The sequence below is a fragment of the Anopheles gambiae genome, chromosome 3, assembly GCF_943734735.2.
Source record: "Anopheles gambiae chromosome 3, idAnoGambNW_F1_1, whole genome shotgun sequence".
Taxonomy (NCBI): Eukaryota; Metazoa; Arthropoda; class Insecta; order Diptera; family Culicidae; genus Anopheles; species Anopheles gambiae.
In genome coordinates this window covers 91,075,122-91,102,422 of record NC_064602.1, presented here as the reverse complement: position 1 = coordinate 91,102,422, position 27,301 = coordinate 91,075,122, and the positions used below count along the sequence as shown (strand labels likewise).

Genomic DNA, 27,301 nt, shown 5'->3' with positions numbered 1-27,301 from the left:
AGCAGTTTTCGAGCAGTTATCAAAGAGGGTATGGTGTAAAGGTGGGCTTATCCCAAGGTGTATGTATATAGAAGGCTGATATCGCTTCTACTTTTGAATGAAGATTTTAAGATTGTTTTGTGTATTTGTCAAGCAACCAGAAAGCCTGTTTGAACAAAAGTTTTCACACGTCCGGTCAAAAAGTGACGTTCAAATTTGGTTATAAAAACATGCTATGAGACCACCTGGACTACATACACTTTGATTAAGGATTCCATCAGCAGATCTCTGTAATGCACCTTGGAATGAATGTAAACATAACCTTAATTTTGCCTTTTTTTCGAGCAGGTACTGGAATCTAATTCTAGCGTGGAGGCTGAAGTAATCTAGGCTGAAAATCGCAGGCTAGTTTTGTGTGTAATAACTGTTATACTGTTATACTGTTATACTAAAAATAGTAACAAAAAACTATTTTTTTATCATTGAATAAATTAATTTGTTAAGTTTTTATGTCTTTTTCAAATTTGTGTAGTTTTTGATAACAGTTATAATTGTATAACAAAATTAGTATAACAACATTTTAGAAATACTTCTTTACGCTTAAAGTATCTAACTGTATTATAAAATGATTGATACATAGTACATTACAATGAAAGCAATTAAACCATGAAAACAAAAGTAATGATAGGTAGCTATTATTCCAAACTAAGTTTTTGTGGTATTTCTGGTATTGTGGTGTTTCTGATCTTTAGCTTAATTTTTTGAACCAATTTTAGTTGTGTCCAATTGATTCATTAAACATTTCCTCTGCTCGTCAATTATCTTAAAACAAAGATCTTACTCGTAGAATCAAAATTCGAAGACAACACCACCCAGCCGGTACGGCCCGAGACAGCAAACAACCCTGGGAAGGGTGTGTTGAACCTCGTGAACGGTACCAAACCAGACGCACAAGCGCACGCGTGTACGCTCACGACCGGTTGCTCGCTCGCTCGCTGCCACGGGTTTCGTCTTCGTTTTTTGGTAACCTGATATCGCGCCCGTAACCCGATATCTTCCGTCAATGCAAAACATCTTGCCGGTTGCCGGTGTCTTGAGCCGTTGTGTGTCCCGCGTGTCCAAATCAACGCACACACACACACACACACACACACACACACACACTGTGCGTTATTCGTAGCGCACCGTGGGCATGGTGAGAAGTTCCCACACGACCGGGTGGATCGTTCGAAATTGGCAACGGCAACGGCAAAACAGTGTTGCGATTGCGCCAAACGGCCGCAACCATCACCCAATCCCTTTTTAGGGAAAAGGGGGATGAGCTGGATTTGCCCGCCGGACGCAGAGACGTGGAAGACGCTGATGTCCCGTCAGGTCCCGTTCTCCAGGCAGGATGGTGGTTGGGGCAGGATTGTGTACCGCGGGAGGCAGAAGCAAGCAAGCGAGCAAGGGAGGGCGAGGCATCCTGAGGTTGGTGGGTTTGGGAGCTCGGGGTTCGGAGGAAGGAAATATCAGATCGTCCGCACACAGCGACAGGGCGAGACAGCGTTTCGAATGGCATTAATTAGGTCCATATTTTGTGTCTGCAGTGCAATAAATAAGTGTGTCCCGTTCATTATCCGCTCAAGGATACGGGCTGACAGCTCGGGTTGACAAAACCACATGGAAGGTGTGTGTGTGTGTGTTTGGTCGGAAAGGGGATGTATTGCATTGATAAGCATTCGTTCCCTTTTTTGGTATTTTGAGGCTAACCAAAAATGTACTTTTGATGAGCAATGTTTCTTCTCAGCACATGAAGAAAAAATCCCAATTTTTTTTAAGTTCAAACATAAATTACGTTCAAGATTTCACTCTCTTTGTATTCACTGATTGTGCTAATCTTAATATATTTGATTCTGAACGATCTCATAGTAAAACAAGCTTCAAAGTAATGCTTAGATATAGATTTTGGTGACCTTTCCTCTTGTTTTCAATGAGCGAAATTGGCCAAAAAGGCTCCTCCAAAGTCGCAAGCGTCATGCTACCAACGAACGATCGTTTAATTAAAGCCGATCGCAAACACTTCGCCCTCCGCTCAGTGTTAAAATTAAATTCTCAGCTTACCCTCGCGATACAATGTAGTGGAATTTGGTACGCATCCACGTGCCCATGTATATATACATCATACGATTTATTAAGTGCATCGGTTCATCGTCTCGCCCTACGATCTACGACCAGTAGAAATCGGGAACTTTATTCCGGCAAGCAGCCAGTCGCCAGCAGAGAGACGGTGATCGTTGATCTTTCCCCGTCCTGCGAAGGGCATTGCATTGAATATCAACCGTAATTTTAGAACTTCTCGGCTTGGCATTCGGTCAGCTGCGAGGAAATTGTTACATTGACGCCAAATGCAGTGGCCCGGTGTTGCTTATCATCGTGTTGCAAGTTGTAATTGATTTTATTTCGTTTTTATCTTTGTTGTATCAATTAAGACTTTATTTATTAGAACATTTATTTGTTTCATTTTAGTTGTTCTGATATGCTTTTTTCTTTATTTCTTTCTTATTTTTATTATTATATTGTTTACTACAAGGAGTACCAATCAATTCTTTTGCATAAAAGATAAATTTTTCAAGATTAAAATAGTTTTTTTCCGTGCATCATTGAATCCTTCGCTAAAGGTATAACTCAAACGCAATATCATCCCTGCGTCAGCTTGATCCACCATCGCTTGATCTCTAATTGGACGAAATTGAGCCGCACGATAAGTTTGCCCCGCGCCATGGTGCATTAGTCAAGCTTTACATTGGCCCATTGGCACGGGACAGCGGAAAAGATGTCTTTGGTTGGTTTGTTTCCTTTCCCTTGCCGCCCGCCTTTGTCCATAATCGCACGAAGCAGCAGATGCTGCACCGGTGCTACGTTGACCCCGAGCCAAAAACGCGAACACATGGGCGCTACAAAGTATGTGAAGTGATATGTGCACTCCCATTCCTTCCTGTCAGCGACGACGAGCGAATGAAACCTTTGGCGAACGCGCCTGCTACGCTGTTCAACGATGTTCGATGCACTGCTACAACACCATCGATCCTTCGATTTCGTCCGAGGCAATCCAAAGTCGGGACAACGGTGTACAGCGGGCAAGTGGCGCAATAAATCCCCGCACCAGGCAAAGGGGTACGCAAACGACGCGAGGAACGGGCGCGAGGCATTGATCAAGCACCGGCCAATTGCGAACCATCAACCGAGGCCAATCACTGCCACATTCGCATCCGGGGGACGGGCGGCCCACGTGAACGATGCTCAGGGCCGGCAAGGGCGCAATGTGACACTGTTCGTTTTCTTATTCAATTAATTAACTTTAGCCGTCATCGTGTTACAATACTTGTTTATTTCCCTTGTCCTCCTGCAACGGGAGACGTTTGTCAACTGCACCAATCCACCAGTCTCCGTGCCAGTGCCTCTGCTAGCCCGGGGAGGCATGGATGGGAGTGCCTTATCGATTTTCAACGTTAATCTTCGTCGCATGGAATGGAGAAGGAATCTGAGCCGCTACGCCGGGTATGACATTTGCAGCAGCAGCAGCAGCCGCCCGACTCTCACTGGAGGTGCACAAAGAGCGGGCTGTGTGCGGTAAATGAGTATCACATTTACACTTCTTCAACATCCCTAACCCCTCTCCCTTTGCTCATTGTCGCAGCGAGCAGCTAGTCGTCTTTCGGATCTCCGTTCTCCATCAAGCAGATGCGTTCGATCGCTCCATCGCTACGGAGGCACGAAGGCACCAAGCACCAAGGCGCACTGTTTTGTTGGGTGTAGTACGTGCTCGGAGTTATATTGCCCGCGGGGTGTACCAGCCAAGCTACTGGCACACATCTCCGCTTTCTACCGTGTGTTGCCGTTTAATGAAATGCAGACACTTTTCGTTAGTTTCCACTTACAAGTAACGCATCGTTTAGTGCGCGGCAATGGAGCGATTTGCCGATCCCGGATGATGCTGCCGAGTACGGCAAAGGGGTCATGGGGGTCGAGGGGTACTGTTTTCCTGGTAGTGCTGAAAACTATTGCGTGCGATGCATCGATAATAAAGACGAACGTAGCTTGATGCAGCTTGCGGTGAGGTATGGGTGTTGATGTCTCGAACGAACTGATCCTATCGTTGGCGCCCGTTGCTTCAAATTACACGCAGTTTTAAGCACAAGCAATGCGAACGTTTCCGGACCTCGGGTACCACCCTGGGGGGGACGATCTACGCACTACTGTGCACAGCTAGTGGGTTGAGGAAGTCGTGCAGATTATGTTGCTACACTGGGTGATGCAGTTTAGTGTGTAGTAAATGTTCGATACTAAACGATGAGTGAGAAGCGTCGAAATTCTTCATCACAAAAATATTGTTTGTAGGACTTGGCAGGGCGGTTTCTTGATGAAAATAATTTGCCGAATTTAATGAGCTTGATGAAGATTATAATTGCTGTATTGGAAGCCTATTATTTTTCCTCCTTGTCTTAGGAAACATGCTTACTAATTCTCTTGTTGGATACTCCGAAGGTCATGTCCAGCATAACTCTCTTGCTACTTTACTTTAATGCTTTAATACTTTAATGGCTTATGAACCTGGAAAAGGTTATATCTTGAATAAAGAGATTCACTAGATACATCCAAATCTAACTTATCGTCATCAAACATATCCATAAATCCATATTTAATTACTGGAGTTACGCTTAATCCGCATGTTCAAAAGATCCTGTTAGGAATTGGAAGGGTAGAAGATGTGCAAATTCGTTTAGTAGGCTATGGCTAGTTGATATGTTAGACCACACATGTTGCCAATATACGCTTCAAGTACAAGAAGAAGGAAATGCTACAGAACATTTCTTTATTTATAGAGCTAACTTCAATTAATAATTTCCTATGCTTCATGGCCATTGCACTACAAAACCCTGTATCTTAGACACTTAAAAGATTCTTTCACAAAACTGGATTTTAAATTCGTCATCTATAAGATAGAGCTTGTTGGATGCGTAAGAAACGGCACTTTTCTATATAAACGGGCTTTTCTATATGCATGACAAGACTCATCACTACGATCACGATCAGTCATTTACATGCCAGAGGGCCAAAGGCCAGGGCAACGGTATGATGTGTTCAAGGCTTTAATAGAGTTATTGCAGCACAAGTAAAAATATTATAGTTTGGTTAAAATAAAGCTGCGATCGGAGTGGGGATCGAACATAACACCAACGGCCCCAGTTGTTATAAGCCGGTGCGTCTATCGCATAGACTGCCAGACCCTCTCGATATGTGTACTGATCTACCCTATATAAGCTAACTGGATTGATCTTACCACGTTGTCGAATAGTAGGTCCAATGCGCACAGACAGTGAAGTATTAATTAGATCGATTATATCTATCACGACTGTTTAAATCCAATGTATCGATAAAAAGGATTTACTCGACAGTTGTTTGCCTAATGCTCAACCAACTTTCTCCTTTCGCCTTCTTTTCGGCTCCATCGCTATTGTATAGACAGCACCAAACAACACATAAACGCATTTGCCGCTGAAATCAAGCTGATGTTTCATGTTTCATTTTGTTCATGTTCGTCTCCAGATCACTCTCACGAGCCACACGTCTCCGGCACCAGCAAGCGCCATCGATCGAAGTGTGAAGTGGAAGGCTCTCGAAGAGGTGATGATAGGCATCGGTTACATTATGCTTAGTTTCGTCCAAAAAAAAAAGAGAAGGAAAGTGTGACCCTTTCGCGTGTCGCCTTTCATGTTACGCAAAGTAATCGATCAGACGTGTTCATTTGCCGCCTCCCGGAGGCCGCCTCTCGTGTACTCGATAACCAACCCTCCAAGCGGATCACTGCTTTTTGGGGTCCATATCCAGTGGGCATCATCAGCCGAAAAACACTATTGTAGACAACGGTTTAAACGATCGATTAACGCCATAGGGGGGAGAACGAAATTCGATCCGCTTCGCTACGGAATATGCCCTTCCAGAGGTGACGATAGCGTGTGTGTGTCAGTGTGGAGGCATACAAAAAGGAAGAAACGAAGTAGGACACAGCAGTACCACGGTTGGACACCTTTTTTGCGGTGTGGAAGCTTTTTCTTTCGGTTTCACACCAATTTCATGTGTGTCTCCCCGCCCCGGTTAGGACATGCATCATGTCGGGTCGGTGTGTTTAGGCTGTGGGTTCTAATGGCATAACTGTGTGCGAGAAACACTCGCGCACACGAGCATTAAAAAGTCACAAAAATCGTCACCCACTCGTAGAGCTGCACAACAAGTTGATACGTTCCCGGCGCACAGGAAACTCAATATTCTAATAACCCGTTCCCCTTTTTTAGTCCAAGGACAAAACGTGCGCTCGATTATGTGGAGACACTCTGCATTAGCCCCAGTGTCGCAGCGGAATTCCCAAGGGCCGGTGGCGTACTGGTCTTGTGTCTTGGGACGCCCACGGAACCCGGGGCTAATTAATCCGGGGCGCGATTGTGTGGACACGATTTACTACCGTTCGCTGTGTGTCTGTGTCACTTCGCTCTCTCGCTGTTCGAAGGCCGAAGTTGCGAAAGCAGCCCGCAGCCTGGTATCGGTATCGAATTTCTTCCCCGTCGGCTAGGGTTTGTTTTACCAAAGAATTAATATAATTCCCCTAATGCCCTGGTGTGCGCGCGCGTTGCCAGATTTTGTAGCTGTAGATTGCTTCAGAGGAGCGACAACGCAGAAAAGATGTTTGGCAGGAGATTGAGATCCGTGAAGGAATGAAAAACAACGCAATAATACCCGAAAGTGGAGTGGCTCCGTTTTCGTGGAAGAGATCCGCAAGGCGAAAATAATACAGCAACAATCTGTCCCGAACAAAAAAATCCCCGGCAGCCTACGGGGGAGTTCGCGTTCTCTCCTGATTGGAGATTGTGAATTGGACGCTATTACCCTTTTCGGGGGGGCAGCGCAATGGCAGATCAATCATCACATCCGGCCGCGGCTACTGGACGTTTACAGCAAGGCGTTTGCTGAAGTCAGACACGAACCACTAAAACACGTGATTTGGCCCTTGTGGTCACAGGAGTTCCGTTTTTTTTTTCGCAGCGGTGACAAATTGATCGATTGCTCCGATAGGACCGGCGAGAGGCAGGGGGTCTATGGGAAATCTATCCGCACTCAAGCCTTGCTTTCTAGACAAGCGAAACAAAAACTGTGCCTCTCGCGCGATTTGTTGTCGATTGGAATGAGTCGATATTTAGTTACGCGGATCTCGAGCGGGGGTTTGGGATTTGGTGGCCCCAAGCCAGTGGGCACCACACGGGCACCGGTAATGTGCCCGCGTGAGATCTGTACCCCCGATTCGCTGTGTGAAGTGTGATAAATTATTTAATGGATTTGTTATACGCCTGTGCGCTGCTGTGAAACACGACCGTTGCGTCGAAGGATTCGGTTCTCGCGCGCGCGCGGGCTCCTTCGCACGGCTTGCGCTTTGAATTTCGGCGTTACGCGATCTATCTCGCACGGGGAGCGGGGAAATGTTTCCAATGCGCAAGCACCATGTCGCGACCGTGTTGGGACGTTTTGGATTTGAAATCGATCGCTGTTTTTATGTTTATTTAGAAGGTTTGCGTTGTTGTTCGTTCGTTTACGCTCTCCGATTCGCTCGCACAGGGAGACACGGGGAACGGGTACTACTTTCCAATCACCATCGCTGCCTTCTCTCCCCTTCGCATCGCGAATGGTATCAGCTTTCGTGCAGCCAGCTTCCTGCGGCCCAAAATGTGACCAGCCCTTGGCCCTCTGCCGGGGCCGGGCGACGGGTTTGGTTAGTTAATACTTTTGTTTTTATTAATACTAATTTATTGGTTTACACTCGATTATCGGGCGATCCGAGTTGCCCGTCACCGGTCACGTGGTGGCCTGGGTTCCCAACTGTCCAGTCCAGTCCGGACCGAACGCGTCTTCCAAAAAATGCAAAACAACGTCTCAACGGAACGGGTCGGGTGGGCTGGCAGGCCGGTTGGGCGTACACAATCGGTACTACGATGGGTATCAGCTTTCCTCGTTGCCTGCCAGCAGTAAAAGGGGCCCGCGTGGCCTGCGAAGAATTAATTGCTGAAATTTAGAAGTATTATATGTTCATCGACGGTCAGAAATCGTAGTTTAGATGAAAGTGGAGGAGAGGGCTGACCGTGACGGTGGTTTACGAGCCCCACGCTATAAATGGCGTGCCTTACGTGGTCGAGCAAGCAGCAAAACACGCAGCCGTCGAGAAGCTTCGTATGGATGCGTCCTCCAGCCCGCGATCCATCATCGCGGAACAACGCGGTCTCGGACGCGCTCGGATGTAAATGTGCTGCCAAATGATACCGTAATGCGTCGCCCGATAGCCGCGGAATCGGAATCCAATAGCGGGGGCCACCCGATCGATCGAGGTTTCGGAACGTTCATCATTACGATCGGTTCGCGGGAAATCTCCAGCAGTTAAGCAGACGTTTGTGCGCTTGGCATGAAATGCAATACTGCCGCCCGATTCGCCCCGAGATTGCTCAATGGAGCGGTGTTGACGGGGAAATATATCACGAAGATTTCGTTTCGATTCCGGGTTTCGATATCATCCGTTGCGATCGTTTGTGGGATGTGATGCTGATGGAAACACAAAGAAAGATTTGTTGTTTCTTATTATGTTGCTTACCTAGTTTCTGTGAGAAATGAAAGTGATGTCTTTAAAAAATGCTAAATTTTAGCGATTGATTGTGTTTCATGGGAAATTAGCCGTGATTGAGCCTTTTAGGGTTTGCAGTATTTTTTTTTATGTTTTCTGTGAAATTACTGTTTTATGAACAATATTGATATTTTTATGAATTGAAGTAGAAAGCTGTAACGGAGACTGGGAAGGTTGTTGTTATTTTGTGTTATAGCAGTTTTTAGACATTAAACATTTATCATAAATTTGATTAAACGTGTAACCAGTATCCGAGAGTCAGGAGTTACTCTGTTTTCCGCATGCACTACGAGGATGTACTGCGTTAATAAGACTCTAGGACTTATTTTTAGAATGACGCGTGTTTTAAATGACCCTATGACACAGGGGCCGGTATGGTGGTACAGTCGTCAACTCGTACGACTTAACAACATGCCCGTCATCATACGTAGGACTGACTATCCTGCTATGGTAACAATAAGTCAAAGAAAGCCAAGCTCACTTCACCAGTGGGGGTACAGGCAGCCCTTGACCGACAACGGTTGTTGTGCCAAAGAAGAAGAAGAAGAATGATAATCACAGCAATATATGTCAGCCTAGCTGTCATCTCCATCCTTGAATATGCGTCAATTGTTTGGTCTCCTTAAAGCAGATGTTTGAATAGAAAGAATCAAATCCCTTCAAGGAAAGTTGGCTCGTTATGCTACTCGAAAATTAACATGAAATGGTTCCTCGTGGCTTCTGCCATACCTATCCCCCTGTTTTGCTGCTAGGTCTTGAGACACTTAGCTATAGAAGGAAAAACGTGCTGGTTCTCTTCGCAGCAGGAGTACTAAATTAATCTATTGATGCTCCATGAATCCTTGAACAACTGAAAATATATGTACCCAGAGTAGATTTATTCGCTATCGAGATATCCCAGGCCACATTTAGGGAATGTCTACGTGCAGCTCGTTTAATGAATTAGTAAACGAGTTTATTATTATTATGAAAAGGCTGACTATGTATGTTTTTTCTATGTTTTAATTCACCCGTTTAAAGCAAACGAGTTCGATGGGTTTATATGATCAAATAAACAAAAAAACTTATTGAAATCTTGTATGAAAGGGGTTTAGTTTAATGTTTGATTTTACAAAAGCTTTACGGAGTTTATCACAATTCAATAATTTTCTTTCAAGCGCTCTTTTGCTGTTGTTGCATGGCTATTGAAGTAATCTCTTTTACATGGTTGACAAAAATCTTTTCTAAGAACACTCCTTAACATGATAGCGCCATTTGCGATGAAATTAAATCCTTAAATCAGATCAAATTTTCATACTTTGAATATCTGAATGAAAAATAGTAAATTAAGAACCACAAAAAATGTTAAAAAAGGAGTGATATATTTTAGAGAAAAGGTTCTTCATCCAAATTTTGACATCTTCTCACATAACTTTGAAGAAAACTTTGCACAACTTCAGTAGAATTAGTGCAACCTTCGTGGAGCTCTATTTGAACAGAAAAATAAGCTACACAGAATGTGTATGTACAACTTCACAGTATCCAAAGAAAAATTATTCAATTTCATCAGTGTGTTAGGGGTCCCATTTCTACCTAAGCACCGTTCGCTAGGATGATGACAAATATCCTTCCCAACAGTTTGAAATAAATTAAATGAGAGACTGTTCATTTTAAACTAGAAAAATAATCATAGTAAAATAGTTATTATTCACAATTTACAATTAGTGTGATTAAACCATAGGGCGATCACTACAATACAATGAGGAGAACCTGGGATCGATGAGCCTAGGCAGCAGTAGCAGTTGTATGTAATCTCCAACGGTAACACCATAATAAAAACTGACTCTTTTGTTGTTGGATGCGTATTTTTCTGATCAAACAATAGCTTGCAAAATAAATTCGCTCATGTTTCCGCCGGTAACGCATCCCAAATCGGTAATATTGATGATTACACGCAGCAGCAGCAGCATCGCGAAGCTAGGTCCAAAGAAGTACCGTATCACATTTTCAATACCTTCACAACGATCTCATATTGCATTTGGGGGGGGCGGGTGAGTTTGATAGACTTAAAACAAGGACCATGGCGCTAGGATATCATCCACCCAGCCAGAGGTGCCCATGTGTGTGTGTGTGCATTCATTAAGGCGTGTGGAGCTTCCTTTGTTGTCCTGTTGTCCCGGCCGCTGTTTACAGTCGCTGTTCGCAAAACCAGTAGATAGGTCTTGAGTTTCTAGGTACAGCTCTCTAGGTGTACCCGTCGGTGTTGGTGTACAAACAGCTTTAGTGGGAGCGCTTGTGTTGTTCTTCTTTTTTTTTATGCGCCAGGCTCGTTTTGTGCTCGAGTTTCAGGTTTACAATTTCACACTGAAGCGCTCGCTATCCTTTTCGGCCCACGGGTTGTGCTGTTTGTTCTGCAGAAACCGTTGAAACTGTACGCTAACAAAATGTGTATAAAAATAATAAAAACACACACACACGCACACAATATGAACAAGAGACACGAGACGATACTAGACGATGATGACCCAAACCGTCCTGAATCCTGACGCTCTCCTATCCTGCAACCTCAGTGAGTCTGGTAGGTTCCTGAGGCGGTTGTCAATGGAAATACGATGCGAGACGAGTACAGGGAAAACAGTGTGTGTGTGTGTGTGTGCGAGCGGTGGAAAAGGATTCCAGTTCCGGTGCAAAAACGGGTTTCGCAAAGCCGGTGTGTAACCGGGAAACTGGACACTTTTTCCCTTGACTTGAAACCCAACGCTCCCAGCCCCATTCCCATTCCTGTGCTTGTGTGTGTGTGTGTGTGTGTGCGTGTTTATAGCACGTAATTGTTGGGCATTTTGAGCATTTCTGGCCCCCAAACCAAACTAACTCACAACTGGTCAGGTACTTCGGGTGGGGAATGTGCTGACCGATGAACAACGTGGAACTCACTCACTCGCTCACCAGCGCGTGTGTTTGAATTCCATTTAATCGCACATTTAATATCCACTACAATGCGCGTGTCGGATTTCAATTACAACGCTCAAATGGGTGGAGGGCGTTTCCGCTCACACTGTGTTAGTGCAGGACATCGACTCCTGTACATCGCTCAGTACACACCTGAGCTCGCTCCGGCATCGGGTCTCGTGGAGTGGTGGAATCCCGAGTGGTGTCCCATTACCCGGACACGGGCAACGAACAACACAGCCCACAGGGTTTGAATTTAATAAAATAATGACATCCTCTTACGAACTCTCTCTCTCTCTCTCTCTCTCTCTCTCTCTCTCTCTCTCTCTCTCTCTCTCTCTCTCTCTCTCTCTCTCTCTCTCCCCCACCGCGTATTGTGTTCAATCGACGCCTCCGGACGTCCCGGAAACCTTTGCAACGTGACAAAAACTTCTTACCGCGTTTGCTATTATCCTTCTCGTTGCAGGAGCTGGCGGAAACGGCGATGAACGACATCCTCGGCTGGTACGGGTACGACAGTGTCGATCGTCTCGAGCTGGCCGCTAACAATGTGCTACCGTCCACCTCTAACATCACCAACGCCACCGCCGCACTGGACGAAGTAGATGGGGAGGACGAAGAAGACGAGGAGGAAGGTCCAGGTGTTCGACAGAAACAATCCAGCCCACCCGCTCGACTGTCATCCAGCGCATCGTCCACTGCTGCTGCACTGCTGAAGACAAAATCGAAACAATCGGCTCTCATCGGTAGTGGTCATTATCTGGCACGGGACGAACCCTCCACGTCGTCAGCAGTAGCAGGTGGCAGTGAGCGACGGGTGCAACGCGATGCAACGTCCAGCGGGGGCCGGCCAGGACAGTCCGGTTCGCCACCCGACCCAACACGGAACGGTATCGTCTTACATCATCAAGCGCATCAGCAGCAGCAGCAGCAGCAGCTACATCATCATCATCATCACCATCATAATGCTTCGGCTGGCGGGGAAAGCTCCACCTCGGAGAAGGATAGCTCGCGGGAAAGCTCCAAGAGCCCGATGCTGATGAAAATGCTGACCGACAAGCAAGGTGAGACGATAGTAGTGTCATAAGTGTGGGTGGGATTTTCGCAACGGGTTAAGATTAAGATGCATCGACGATCACCGTTCGTCCAGGTTGGTGTGTCATGGCATCCGAATGTATCGTTTTGCTCGTCTTGGGTAGGACATTGGATGCTTAATTAGATTTTTACCATGAACAGCTGTATGGACAGTATTTCTAATTGATGTAATTCAAGCCGTATGAGTGACACTATAAATGTAGGGTCGTTTACAGTGTCATTTTTAATAGTGGATGGAGCTTATGACACCACAGTAAAGGTGATTTTTGGGATGTTTTATAAAGCTTCAACCTGATGATTTCATGAAGGATGTTTTTGAATACCTGATAATAGGTTGGTTGTTGCTTAAAAAGTTTTAAATTTCGACGATTATTAGCGATTTTGACTAATATTTAAAGAATTATAGCAAAATAAAATAATCACGTTCTCTTACACTCATGGTGTTGTTACGCCTGGTAACAATTTGGTGAGCAGCTGGATAGACTTTCTTAGAACTGGCTTTGTGTGTATTTAATATGTATTTGCTCAGTTTAAAAATTAGTCTTTCTTCGGACGATTGACTTTTGCTACTGGCCTAACTTTCTCGATGGCGCCTATTTCTCGAGCAGCTGATCAGTCTTGAACCAGTTTCGCGATCGCTGCCGAACTTTGTCCTAATTGGCCCTGTTTTTGATACGCTTGTTGTCGCGCCTTAAGGATTATCCTTCTGTCCGTGTTTGTCTAGCAGCGGCATCTGGTGTTTTCTACAACATTATTAGAGCTGTCCTTGACAGCTCGTTGTTGTTATCAACACTCGCTTGGCTAACCCACACGAGGTCGATAATAATATCAAATAGATATTCTAATCCTAGATGACCATGACTGCCTAAGATCCTTTATCATCAAGTTTAAGGCGCTACTCTTATAATTCAAAGCCCACAAGGCACAGTTAGTGTCCAAAGACTAAATAAAAGAGCTGAAAATATGCCTTTATACAACAAACTATTGTTAACTATTGGGCCAGTTCCGTGGTATAGTCGTCAACTCGTACGATTTACCAACATGGCCGTCGCGGGCTCCAAGCCTAGAATGGACCGTCTCCCCGTATCCTCATGTACTCACTAGCCGGCTGCGTGGTACTGAGTAATCAGCCATTTTTCCCAAGTTTCCTAGATACAACGGTTGTTTTTGTATGATTTCATGAGTATCCTGCTCTGTTATGCGTACAATATGTAAATCATCAATAGTAAATCATGAATAGATATTAGGTGGAATAAGACTTTTTTTCTAGTTCTTAGACCCATTAAGTCTACATCTACTGATGTTTCCTAAAACTTAACACACCCTATTACGACGTAATGCAACTGTTATTAATGATCGATGGTGCTTCATCAATTGTAAAATGGTAATTCCTCTAAAACGAACCTTCCTGCCGTCCATTAGTAGCATGAACCTGTAACAATCGACTTACGGATTAATTTTCCCTCCGAAATGCACCCGTAATGATGGTACTGTGGGCGCAACAACCATCGCACAACCTGTGAGGGCTCGAACGAAGCGCAACAGGTCGACCAATCCCGTGTGGTAGCAGGGAGTTTGTTAGTGGGAAAAATCATTCCCCTTGCGGTTAGTGGGAAGCCGCAGTTCCTGAAGCTGTCCATCCAACTCGCCAATGGGGATCATCTGGGCATTATCTGAATATTTGCGGTGCGAAACGAATACGGTAACACACACACATCCGGGGTCTACTTTCGTGTTCATTAAGTTCGCGAAAAAAGCCCGCCATTTCGATGGATTTTCCCCGGGAACACAGATACTTTACGTTGAATGACGCCCCCCATCGCTGCAATGATGCAGCGAGGAGAATTGATACTTTTCTAGTGCCGTTGGTTTGCGCGCGCTCGCCGTCGTCGTAGTTGGTTGAGGTAGTGTGTTCTCATAATAGAACATTATTGGTGTGGGCAGATGAGACATGGGCAGGTGTACCCCGTAGCCATTTTTTTTTTGCTATGGCCCACGTCATTCTCCAGGAAGATAGGGCAAGCAGATATTCAATCCGCCCGAATCGGAGAAGCATCCGTTGGTCGGGTTCGGTTTTGGAATTGATTATTGGAAGGCCTTGGTTTTGGTCATTATTTGTGTTGTGTGTGTGTGTGTGTGTGTGTGTGTGTGTGTGTGTGTGTGTGTGTGTGTGTGTGTGTGTGTGTGTGTGTGTGTGATTACGATGTGTGCAGACCGGTGGTGAACTCTAGTTCGTAATGCCGTACCCCAATGGCATCGGTGTGGTAAGCCCCAGCGCATAAGCTGGAGCATATAATTCCATGTAATTCATCATGGATGGTCATTAATAAAGAGTACGGGGCAGAGATTTAACTAGTGGCTCGTTTTGAAAAGCTGCAATGGGGCCGCTTTTTGGGTTTGGTGCATATAATTAATATGCACGCCCGAGGGCGGTGCGTATGATAATACGCCGAATACCCACAAGAGTTGATTGGAAACGCATTGCGATAATGGTCACAGTTAACGAGAACTCATTATAGAGTTCAGCAGCTCATTATTAAAATTGCACCGTATGTAGTTAGGATGTGTATACTGCATGTTTTAAATAATGTTGCAGAGCTCAGTCGGATGTTTTACTTGGAGATAAGTTCACAATTGTTGCAATTAAAACGTGGTTAACATTAAACAGAGATGATTAAGGTACGTTTATAATTAATTCCATGACAGGGAATGTTCGAATATTGTATTAATTAATGAATTGCTGGAGGGTTTGCTAGTTAAATTGCTCCGGATTCTGGAATACGCATTATAATTTCGAGGCTGTAAAACACATCTTGGGTACGGGTGCAATTGTTTTATATAGCAAAAGCCAAGGTGGCTCTTAAATACCAAGGGGTACATCATGAGCAACTGTTGCAAAAACCCATACAAACCTGGAACTGAACCTGATTTTCATACCGGTCCTGGAAGCTATGCAGGACCTGGAACTGATCCCAATCAACCAATAATGGCCCTGGGATTGATCTGGAACTCATTAATGTTGCTGGAACCGGATTCATACAGGTGCTGCAATATATCTCAAACTTCTCCTGGATCCATTCCTGTTATGAAACAGAGCCCATGCCTATAACGGTTCAGGAGCTGATCTTCAACCTAAAAATTAAATTAAAAAAATAATAAAATTTTGCACGAGTTGAATTACAATGTTTACATTCGAATCGGGCTTGGAAACCCCTGTATTTAGAACTCATAAAGTTCCTGGAACTGATCCGCGAACCACATCGGTCCAAGAACTGATAATAAATTTATTGCGATTCAAGAACTGTATCTGGACTTCGGTCTTCGGGGTGGTCCCGTGGTATAGTCGTCAACTCGAACGACTCAATAACATGCCCGTCATGGGTATGGGTTCAAGCCTAGAATGGACCGTTCCCCCGTAGTAACTTATCTGACTTATTCGGCTGCTGCGTGGGTAATGAATTAACTCTCAAAAGCCTGCCGGTATGTGCGCGTAGGACGTGTTACGCCAAGTAGAAGAAGATCCTGAACCTCAGTCAAATAAGAAATTGCGAACCTGTCGGTCTCGGTCCAGGAACCGATACTACTCCGATCCCCAATACTTGTCCTCTCATACTGTTGTACTCACCATTCTCGGCAGCAGTTGCTTGGAAAATTGGGCGTATATATAAAGCCATCCAAGTAGCCTGAAAGTAATAGAATTCCTCTCTCTCTCTCTCTGTCTTTCTCACATTCTCTCTTTTTCGGCCTTTCCAATTACAGAGCAGACCTGCCAGTGGTGCCGTAAGGTGATACCGTCCCATCAGACCGGCATACTCGGCACGACCGAGGGCATGATCTTCTGTACCGAGGCGTGCTTTTCCCAGTCGCGCCGGGCGTCCTTCAAGCGGGCGAAAACGTGCGACTGGTGCCGGCACGTGCGCCACGCGGTCAGCTACGTCGACTTCCAGGACGGTGCCTCCCAGCTGCAGTTCTGCTCGGACAAGTGTCTCAACCAGTACAAGATGCAAATCTTCTGCAACGAAACGCAGGCCCATCTGGAGATGAATCCACACCTGAAGGAGAAGAGCACGTCGGCGGGTAAGGTTACCGGGACTCCGGCTCAGCAGGATCGTTTCAATGTTCTGTTATTAATTTTATTTTTGTGTGTGACAATTTTAGGAACTCTCATCACGCCCGAACTGTGGATGAAGAATTGCAAAAGCTGCTCAATATCGCCGGTGTCCGATCGGTCCGAGTCGGTATCGCCCGTACCCTCGCTGCCGGTACGCTCGTCACCGGAACCTTCGCCAGTGCTGCTGCGATCTCCAACGCCCGCCAAAAAGCCGCTCATATCGGTGGCACCCGCATCGAAGCTGCTGTCCAAATCGCTCCAGCCCAGCACGCTCCCGACCCGTCCCAATCCAAAGAGCTCCCGCAAGCGCCGTACCGGCCATAGACCACCGGCGGGCACGAATGTTTCGATGTCGTCCGGCAAGCGTTCAACAGCGACGCACCAGGCGGAATATGGTGGTGCTGGCGGTGGTGGTAGTGGTGGTGCTAGTAGCAGCATAAACAACAACAACAACGTTACCATCCCGAACAACAATCTACTAACCGGTGGCGGTCCTGGGACGGTCCCGCAAAAGCCACCGCCCAGTGTGCAGGATTTAAGAATTTTGCAAAAGAAGGTGCACGGCTCCGTCGTGAACCTGGCGCCAAACGATGGGCCCCCGCTCGGCGCCGGGTACGATGGGCGCGATCTCACCGGTGGTCCGCTTGGTCCACCGCCTCCACCGCCCCCGGGTGGAGCGGTGTTAAATATTCCACCCCAGTTCCTACCGCCACCGTTGAATCTGTTGCGTGCGCCCTTCTTCCCCCTCAACCCGGCCCAGCTCCGGTTCCCCGCGGGTCTTCCGAACCTACCGAATGCACAGCCTCCGCCGGCACCACCACCACCACCACCGATGGGACCACCGCCGAGCCCACTGGCGGGTGGCCCTCTAGGCGGTCCTGCCGGTAGCCGACCACCCCTCCCGAACCTGCTCGGATTCGGTGGTGCCGCTCCACCCGTCACGATTCTCGTCCCGTATCCCATCATCATACCGCTACCGCTACCCATTCCCGTACCGATTCCTGTGATAGACTTCCTGAAAGCGGCCCTCCCGAAGGGAGAAAGTGAGAAGGCGGACGAGAAACGGGCGGAACAGAAGGACGAACCATGCGCGACGGACGCAACGGCGGTGATGCTGGTCGATAGTGACGAGACGTTGGGTGGTGAGGAGGCGCCGCCGCCGGACCCTCCGCTTGAGGATGATTCCGATGTGCCGCTCGATTTCACCGTGGGCAGCCAGGGAAAGGAGACGGAGCGAGACGCACCAACGAGCAGTCGAAATGAGCTGTGGAACGAACTGCCGGTAGAACCTTCCAGCCCGGTGCGCGAGCCAGCGCTGCCAACGTATGCACTCTCGACGATTGTGGCGGCTGAAACGGCGGGCGATCCTGTGCCACCGATGGGTGAAGATGAGGCACACCGCGAGCCCGCTGAGTCTGCCAAGCGATTATTGCCAAAGTTTAAAATCACCCGGCTGGAGGCGGGTGGAAAGATGGTGCTACAGGAGGGTGTTGTGGAGGGCGGCACAAAGGACGAGACGGACATGGAGCGCGAACGCAAGGAGATGGTGGAGCGCAGCAGGCCGTTGCGCAAGCGGAAGCGGCTCGTGGTGCAGCAGCATCTGCACGAGCTGGCGGAAGAGCACGAGCTGGCGGAGCGTACGAACGATGGGGATGGGAACACCGGGGAAGCGCAAGAGTACCGGAGCGGTGGCATTGAGCTGCGGTCGGGTAATAAAAGTGTAAGCAAGTAAGCAAGATTGAATGGGAAAATCAATTGTGTAATGGTGCTGTAAAAGTGGCCGATGGAGCTCCGCTTAGGATATGGTTTGAAGCGTAGCGATCTAGTAGCTCGTTAGAAGGGGTTAGGAATGAAATTCACCCGCTTTCAGGGTAAAGGAGGCGATGCTAAAAAAGAGCGCAAGGAAATGCCAAAAGGGGGCAATAGTTGTAGCAGTTTTCGGCATTAAAACAGTTAAACAATAGACCGACAGCCGGGTGTGCGTTCTGCCAATAGTGTTGTATAGAATTTTATTCGTAGTATAAACTAGTTCCATAAGTGGCGCAGCCCTTCACAAAAATATAAATGTATACAAAAAAAGCGATGGAAATTTTGCCTTAATTTCAACGGAAATGAGAAACATTGATGATTATTGCAAGCGAAAAGGTGTGTAAAAGTCTGTTGAGTTAGTGTTCGTGGTTTTCGTTTTTTTGTTCAATTTCCCGGTTTTCCCGGGTTCATTTGTACAAATCCCAGAGCGAGATCTGCCCGTCTTTGCCGGCCGCCGCCATGACCGGTGCGTTCCACATCGTCACCTTCGCCTCCGAGTACGCCACATCCAGCAGTTCGCCCTTGTGCTCGGTCAGTACGGCCAGTGGCCGCAAGCTCTTCCACGAGAAGATGCGCAACCGGCCATCCCACCCGGCACTGGCGAACACCTTCAGATCCTTCCGGATGCGTACCCGGTGCACGCCGGCATTCTTGATCGCAATGTCGCTCTTCGGCAGCAGCTGGTGCGTGTTGCGATCGATGGAAAAGACGGACAGCTTGTCGGCGGACCCGCCGCACACGCCCCGGTTCGTGACGGGATCGTAATCGATCGTTTGCACGCAGTCCGCGTTCTCTGTGACGTAGTGCGTGGTGGATGAGACCGGCCGGCCGGTCCGGCAGTCCCACAGTACCAGCGCACCGGACTCGTACCCGGCCAGCAGATAGCGCTGGGATTGTAGCTCCACCGGCAGGAAGCACATGACGGTACCGTACGGCAGCGCCTTCTCGTCGTCGGCCGTCGGTGTGAGGCGCATCGTTTCGCTGAACGTTTTGCCGCACAGGACACTGATGGCGGCCCGGTCGCGCGGTACTATCACAGTGCTCGTGCGGGCGTCGTACGCCAGCCGGCAGAAGCCGACGTGCTCGGTGGAGATTTCGTGGCGCAACAGGTACTCGGCATCGGCCAGCGCCCACAGCTTCACCGTGCCGTCCTTTTCCTGCGTGATCAGTGCGTCGGAGGTGTGGGCGAGGTTCAGGAGCGGGCTAGAACCGACAGCGAGCTGGTAGGACGTGCGGTTCGTCTGCATGTTGTTGTTTTTGTTGGAAGAAGAAGATAAGCAATGAAACGAACATGTTAGCACCAGATTGATTGCCCTGGAGAAGTAGTAGTGGAAGAGAAACTGCGACTTACATTTAGCTCCCACAGCTGGACGGTTCCTTTGTCCGTGCCGGCGTACAGGTGCTCCGGGGTGTGGAAGCAGAGCGAGTAGTAGGAGCAGGTTTCCGGCGAGCGCAGGCAAAACACCGGATCCGGTGGAAGTAAGGCCATGATGTTTCGGATGTTGGTTGATGTGTAAGGAGAGAGAGAGAGACAGAGAGAAAGAGAGTGTTCACTTAGGGAGTACGGGATACTGTCACCATTCCGAATGCAAAACGTTCGAAATGTGCGACGCTGGTGAAAAGACACGGTGTGGGTAAAACAATAAACAACAAACAAACACGTATCAGCGAAAACAGCTGATTATTGTTGTTGTTGGTAGGTGCGCACGGTGGTGTACGAAAAGGTACACGTTTTGACAGCGTGGAGTAAAGTACTGGAATAGTAGCATTTAAACGCATTTGTTGTGCGGAGGTTGAAGGGTTCACATCTAGATGGCGCTATACACTTGTGGGGTTTGAATTGGTCGTTGATTTTGGTGATGAGGTTTTGAATTTTGTGCGATTTTATCGCCTTTTACGCAATACGGAAATAGTAGCAAATGAAACGCTTAGGGAAGATATTTAATTGAGCTAGTTGAAATCATTATTATTTTCTTGTTTTCCACTAAAAAAATCATTTTAATTTAATTGTTTTGTCAACTTTTGTGTGATCAGAACGACGTTACATCGGAACGGTGACAGAACAATACATTTTAATTACACTAAAAAGCGATGTGTCTTTTATGTGTTTTTTTTTCAATATTCAGTACGTGATCTGTAATTCCAACAATTTTGATGTCAAACAAATGTTGTCTGTTTTGAGAGCAATAAACAGAAATAAAAAGAAACATCCATTTACGAGGTCGGGGGTCCAAGTGGCCAAATAATCCAATTGATGTATGATCATAGGATCACGCATGACATAGTTGAAGATTTGACGGATCTTTAATAAACTTACAAGTATTTATTTTCAAAGCTTATGTTCGATAGCGATCCTAGATGCCAATAGCGCTAACAATCGAACTTTAAGTGATCTGTAGCGGTGACCAGTTGACGAAGCTATTGAACAGCTGTTGGTAGTTTTTGTGTTTTGCTGATGGTTGGCTTTTATTGAAACAGTTAAAACAACAAAAAATACACAAAACGCTACTTAGTTTGTATCTTACCTTTTCTTCAAAATGTCTCTTTCCAGTAACTCAGTGGAGTATTCAGCATAAAACACGAACTGATGTAAGGTGCAAGAAGGAAGCGAAGCGTGTCATATTTTATTTCATTTTCTTAATTGCTTAATCTACAATATCACTGTGCAGTGCTTAGTATCGTGTTATAATATTCGAACAATGTTAAATCCTTTTACTCTTCCTCATTAACGCTGATCATCATCATGGCTATGGAGTAGGTCTTTCTGAAAATCTGCAAACGAACAATAGTACATAGCGTTTCCTTGTTACATTTTGAGCAGTCATTCGAATTTACCTCAAAAAAGGCACGCATATTAACAGTCCCAAAGCCATACGAAAGTCGCCCCGGATTTTGGGAAGCCATCAGCAGCAAGCGCATCGCTTTCTGGTCGCGTACTTCCATATTGTACCAAGGCACGTTGTAGATCGCCACCGTAAGCTCATCGCTCTGATGAAACACAATGCAAACGATCATTTATAGGACACTGAGATACACAAAACCGCATACACGACCCTTACCTTGATGTTGAACGTTTCTCCTAATGCACAGCTAAAGAACAGCTGGACTGTTAGCATGATGAACAGAAAATACCCGGGATACCAATCGGGAACCTGGTCCGAAGCAAAATGGGAACAACGATGCGTTAGCTTGGCTCAAGCGCGTCAGCAACAACCGATGCTTACCGATACAATCACCACGACATTGCTGACCAGTTGAAAGAAGATGCACCCGAACACGATGAAGAAGTGCAGTTCGAACAGGCTGCACATGCTTTTCGAGTAGCTGCGGTGAAGAAAGAAGAGGAGGTGTTATTAAGCCCTTTGGCCCTTTGGTCCGATCCGATCCAAAGCTCGTCAACAACCACTTACTCCAAATGCTCGACATGATGCTGAATGATCGTCTGTATGCGGGTTCGTATCTCCTTCGTGCTGCTCCCATCACCGTTAGCCGCACTCAGTTCGCTCAGCCGTCTAAGCTGCAACCGCAGCATGTCCACCTGCAGGCACGCGTTCTGCTGAAACATAAAGAATGCACTCTCGCTCGAGATGATGCCGATCACCATGAGCGTCGTTTCGAGCATTTGAAACCCATAGTTGAGCGTGTACCCCTGCAGCGTATCCATGCCAACCGTAGGGATAAAGAACCCGAACGGCAGCACATACTCGACCGCAATGGACCAGAGCAGCGAGCCGACAAAGAGTAAGCCCGGTGCGGAGCTGGAACATACCGCAAACAGTGACGACAGCAGGGTCGTGTTGTTTAGTGTTCCCACCAGCAACTCGTCCTGTTCCCGATCGCCGTGAAACTGGTCGAAAAAGTCGATCATGTACTGGTGCATCTGCAGGATGAGCGTTTTGTTCTTGATGAACACGTACATCTTGATGCAGGCGATGCCCACGTACAGCAGCGTCTCGAAGCTGTACATGAAGTCGACCAGATTGCCGTAGGTGGTGGTCAGGCTGTAGAGATTGATCCAGAAAAAGGTGAACGTGTTCAGCAGGACCATCCGCAGCAGGAGATTGGTGGAGGAATAGCCGGGTGTAAAGATGTCGATACCGAGCATACCACCGACGCGGTTAATGCTCTGCACGATGAACGTATGCTGGATGCGTGGATCTGGCGAGCGACGTTCGAGATAACGTCTCACTAGCGCACGGAGCTGTTCGAGATAGTACATAGTGTTACAAGTTTCGAGGCGTAACTACGAATGATGCTTGCTTGTGGAGATAGAGAGAGACATAGTTTGCTTGTTTGAGGACGATTAAAAGGGTAGTTCAATTATTCATGCCATTCGGCAAGTCAAGGGCAGAGGGATAGCTGGACAGCAGGGCTTTTTTTGCGGGGCGAGAACCCCTGCTTTAACGACCATCCATGGGAACGAAACGCAATCGTTTAAATGTGGTGTAATTGATGGTAATTTTTTATTTTTTATTGTGCTATACAAATTGAGTTATTACGTTCTATAAGGAGAATAAAAAGTGTGCGACGGGTTTTGTTTTACATATTCGTTGTGATATTCAGCTCAATTGCATTACAAAAAAAAATGTTGCAAAATACTTACCGCCATTTGCTCAAAAACGCTAACCAGTGAACCGAAACCCGCCAGATGCATCGTATTTGTTCATACTGACTGAGGCATTTATTTCACATACATTATATGTTTTAAGTATATGTATATATATAATATATTTTACGATGTATATAATCTTTTGTTTTTGTTCTTTTTTTGTTGTCTGTTTCAGTTTTGTTTTGGTTTCCTTTCTTCATATCCAGTATAATAAGAGCTTTTGTTTGCGTGTGAGTGTGTGTTTTGTTTCTGTTCGTTTCTTACTCTTTCGCTTGTTCTCTTGTTTTTGTTTTTGTTTACCTTCTTCTTTTGTTACTTTTTTCTCATTCACTCATTCACTGCATTTTAACATGTGTGTTGTCTCTCTTTTTTTGTTTCTCCCTTTTCATGTTTGAGTGATTTGTTTGTTTTTTTTTCTTTGCTCTTTTTCGACATTACTACCTTCTTTTCGCTTTGTTACTTCTGATTTGGGAAGTATTTTACATTTCTTTGTTTAGTTTGTCTTCTTCCCTTTGTTTTGTTTTTTTCTTTATCATTTTCTTCTCTTTTTTCATTCTCATAGGCTTTTTGTTAAGGGGTACAGCCTGCTTTGTTTGTTGTTGAGTAATATTTATTTAAGTTTCATGACACTGCTTTTTTTCTTATTGTGTATTCTTTAAAGGTTTGTATGCGATACATATGCTGGTTTGTATTACGTGCATATGATCATGTTCTTTTAACGCTGCGTAATATTGTATCCAGTTGTTTTGTGTTCTATTGTGTATGGTTTCATTTGCTTGTTTCGTTCGGTTTTCTTTGTTTCTTGCAATAGTGCATCGTTTGTGTAGGTTTTGTATTGTATTGTATTGTTGTTGTTTCAACTTCCATGGCTTTTGTTGGGGGTTGTTTTTTTATGTAATTGTTAGACAAAGAAAAAACACAAGTAAACAAATTAAAAACTCAGCAATGGTAGTTTGTATAAAGTTTTGTTTAAAAAAACAATAAAACAATAGAAAGGTTTCTCTGCGCAGTTCTACTCACAGGTGGCCCTTTGAAGTGTCTTGACCGTTTGCTTGCATTGAAATGTCTTTAAATGTATTATGCTACCATTGTCTGTTATTTCTTCTTCGACCGTTTTGTTTTAGTAGGTATTTTGCAGCTCTTGCAACGTTACTGAACGCTGTTGAGCTGGTTTGGAAGATACACGAGATCGGCTTAGTGCCTTCGACTCGGCGATCTGTTGCTTCTTCAGTTGCTTCATCAGTTGATGGCGTTAATGACCCCCATCGCTGGTTTTGACCATGGTTTTGTCACTCGGTGCTCATTGGTAAACGGGTGTTGGTAAAGTGAAGGGACAAAGAAGGGAGGTTAGTGTAGTGCTGGGGTTGCTGGGTGGTATATTCGCGGCTAAACTCTCTATTGTTCATGGGACTGATGCTTTTTGCTCACATTCTTATTGGCCGGTGTCGATTGTCATGTTACCGTATATACTTTTTTGTTCTATGTATTTGGGCATATGTTTCCATTGGAAAGCAAGTTTCACTCTTGCTTAACATAAATGAAAACGTGTTCTTTCTGTCAGTTTTTTTTCTTTCATTCTTTCGGTCTTACACCTTATAAGTATGGTTTTGTGCAGTATTTTTTGTTGTTGTGGGGAGTAGTAGTAGTAGTAGTAGTAGCTCGATAGGTTTGATGCATTGCTGCAGGCAAAGTTACGACTTTGGGCTTTTCGAAAACAGCGAATGTTAGATAAAAGTCAAAAACAAATCCATTTTTTGTGGAACGCTTTGTTGCGGGGGGTTTGTTACTCCTTTACTGGACCTTTGTGATGAAGTGTTTCTGTTGCCGCCAGCTTGCTTGAGTCCAGCGATCAGATTGAGTGATAGGTTGGTGAGTTTTGAGTAAACACTATTCCCTCACCTATCGTTTGCATTCGATTTATCTCGTTTAACAGATTTCAGAGATGGAATATAAAATCTGCCAGTTTATGTCCGGTATGCCTGTTTGCCCGGAATGGATAACGCCTCGATCACGGCATTCTATCTCACTCACTCTCTCTCTCTCTCTCTCTCTCTCTACCTTGCGATCGTAGTAACGATATCCGATATCCGGTTCGACGGGGGCTGTGTGCGGCGCACTAGTGACTAAATTATTTACAACAAGTCTTTTTTTCATCGTTATATCACGTTCACCTACCCCGCTTGCTTCTAACTGGCCCTGACTGGTCAGCGTTTGAGTTTGTTCATGTTTAGGGCTCGGGGAAAATGAATTGTCCACACGGGAAACGGGGGCAACGATTTTAGGCTTTCGGTCATTACACGATCATTTCCTACGTACTTCTAGTGTGTTTTGCTATCGCAACTTTACTTTCTCGCCTCTCCTCACCATCAGCTCACACGCAAACACTTCCACATTGCATTTGCAATTGCAATGGAAGTTGCTCTGCTGCGAAGCGTTTTTCTCTTTGGTTTTCTGCTGTGTTCCACATTCTAGTGCTGATTTTGGTATTTTAAATACTCTTTCCCCCATCGGTAGCCTCCATTAGTAGAGCCCTAACACCGTCGTGCCAATCAGCGGCACTGTGCCGTGCTTAGCGTTGAATATAACAGGAATAAAAAAGGGTATTCTAAACTTGGCAAATGTACATACTCACGTCGATAAAACTATTAGCGCTGCTGTTGCGGGTGCTCAACCACTCGGTACCACACGCTTTTCCCAGCCTTTCCCGCTGCACAAACGCCAGCAATAGCTAATACTTATAGTTTAATGGGTTTCCTTTTGTTGAGTTTTGTATTTTTTATTTTTTTTTAGTTTTGGTAAAGTGCAATATCAGTTGTTGGTTGTTTGTTTGTTTGTTTGTTTTGCTTCTTATTCTTACGAGCTAAATATTATAAGTGCATTTGTTAATGGTGCTTTCTGGTGGTGCATCACAACACTTAAGAAAAAGTGCATTATAGTAAGCTTTTCGTTTTGGTTTGTTTGTTTGTTTTGTTTGTTTTTGTTGTTGTTAATATTGAGTTTACATTAGCGTTAGGTTGTTAGTTGCTTGTTCGCTGATGAACGATCTTGTTTTTGTTTTTCCACTTGCTGTTAGCTCATCTGTTGTTCATTCTACATGATCGTTTCTCAACTCGATTTTTACTTCCTTTTTTAAATTTTCATTTCATATTTTGTTGTTACTGTACGAGTAGTTTCGCAGTTGAGCTTTATTATTTTACTTCTTTTTTGATTATCCTTTCTTAGTTTTTTTGTGTTTGCGTTGTCAGTTTCGATTAATATCAGTTGATTAGCATTTTTTAAATACTTTTTGGAATAAAAAATATAGCTGTACAAGCAAATTAAATGAATTCAATTTTCGTTAAAACATACAAACACGCGCTTATGTTCAATGTGTTGCACTAATCATAATAATTGCGAGCTTTTAAAAATTAAAAAATGGTTAAAAAACATCACGAAAAACTATAAAAAATGCTGGAAAATCGTGAAAAATTGAATTTATTTGTGTGAAGTGATTGTAGATACTAATTCATCAGTAGCTTGATGGAACAATAGGAAGAAAAAAGCATGCAACACTTATAACAATCAGCCACTACTAACTTACAAACTCGAACGGAGCGATTGTCAAAAATGACATAAAACGGTAGTCTGCTTGGATATTTTTAAAACATCTTGCCATATTGTACGCATTACTGAACATGACGCTCATGAATTGAGTTAAAGTAACCGTTGTATCTAGGCAACTGCAAGTATCGTTCATCTTCGTTCGAGTTTGAGAAAGTGGCTGAATACATAAGTAGTTAAATGTAAATGCCGCATTCCATGTGAAAGTCGTTAAAGTTTGGCTTGAAAATGACAGAGCAATGTTGTTTAAATGCTTGATATGCGCGAGCTTAGTGCACTTAGAAGCTTAATTACTGCAAAGCGTACGGGAAGGTTGATGCCGAGTAAACAGCAGTTACTATGGTGGCTGCAAGTATGAAATGCTTATCGTCGCCTAAATGTATGCAAAACACATTGCAATTGCTGTTCAATAAAACGAATACTTGTTTCTTTAAAGCAAACTCGTTTCATGTTGAGGTATGATTTGTGT

The 27,301-nt window shown here is 45.3% G+C and overlaps 4 protein-coding genes across 5 annotated transcripts in view; 1 reads left to right on the top strand and 3 right to left on the bottom strand.

Annotated features, from left to right (window-relative positions):
- The window catches only part of LOC1280833 (phosphatase and actin regulator 4B), a 33,449-nt gene extending 14,685 nt beyond the window's left edge, over nucleotides 1-18,764 (top strand). Inside the window, exons 3-5 of one of the 2 annotated variants that reach the window (XM_061655302.1) lie at nucleotides 12,075-12,672; nucleotides 16,463-16,780; nucleotides 16,862-18,764. In XM_061655302.1, the coding sequence (XP_061511286.1) occupies nucleotides 12,075-12,672; nucleotides 16,463-16,780; nucleotides 16,862-18,546 (2,601 nt within the window). In that variant the 3' untranslated portion in view covers nucleotides 18,547-18,764. Of the gene's footprint in view, nucleotides 1-12,074; nucleotides 12,673-16,462 lie in introns of both variants that reach the window. The other variant, XM_061655301.1, reaches the window with a different exon arrangement.
- A 29-nt stretch (nucleotides 18,765-18,793) lies between these two features.
- Nucleotides 18,794-20,356, bottom strand: LOC1280834 (guanine nucleotide-binding protein subunit beta-like protein 1). Its single transcript, XM_320701.5, has 2 exons — nucleotides 19,975-20,356; nucleotides 18,794-19,864 (listed from the first exon to the last, which is right to left on the bottom strand). The coding sequence occupies exons 1-2, from the start codon at nucleotides 20,110-20,112 to the stop codon at nucleotides 19,031-19,033; spliced, it is 972 nt and encodes a 323-aa protein (XP_320701.3). The 5' UTR covers nucleotides 20,113-20,356; the 3' UTR covers nucleotides 18,794-19,030.
- Nucleotides 20,357-22,029: 1,673 nt separating this feature from the next.
- Nucleotides 22,030-22,965, bottom strand: LOC1280835 (uncharacterized). Its single transcript, XM_320702.2, has one exon. The coding sequence runs from the start codon at nucleotides 22,840-22,842 to the stop codon at nucleotides 22,030-22,032; it is 813 nt and encodes a 270-aa protein (XP_320702.2). The 5' UTR covers nucleotides 22,843-22,965.
- Nucleotides 22,966-23,281: 316 nt separating this feature from the next.
- The window catches only part of LOC133392686 (uncharacterized), a 138,056-nt gene continuing 134,036 nt past the window's right edge, over nucleotides 23,282-27,301 (bottom strand). The window contains exon 4 of the mRNA XM_061653196.1: nucleotides 23,282-27,301. This exon is cut by the window's right edge and continues 24,475 nt beyond it. The gene's annotated coding sequence lies outside the window, so the exon portion shown is untranslated.

Excerpts from the sequence above, each read along its gene's own strand:
- LOC1280834 (XM_320701.5), bottom strand. The coding sequence starts at position 20,112 with ATGGCCTTACTTCCACCGGATCCGGTGTTTTGCCTGCGCTCGCCGGAA. Across the intron at positions 19,865-19,974 it reads TCCAGCTGTGGGAGCTAAAT|ACGAACCGCACGTCCTACCA; the intron begins GTAAGTCGCAGT and ends AACAACATGCAG.
- LOC1280835 (XM_320702.2), bottom strand. The coding sequence starts at position 22,842 with ATGTACTATCTCGAACAGCTCCGTGCGCTAGTGAGACGTTATCTCGAA.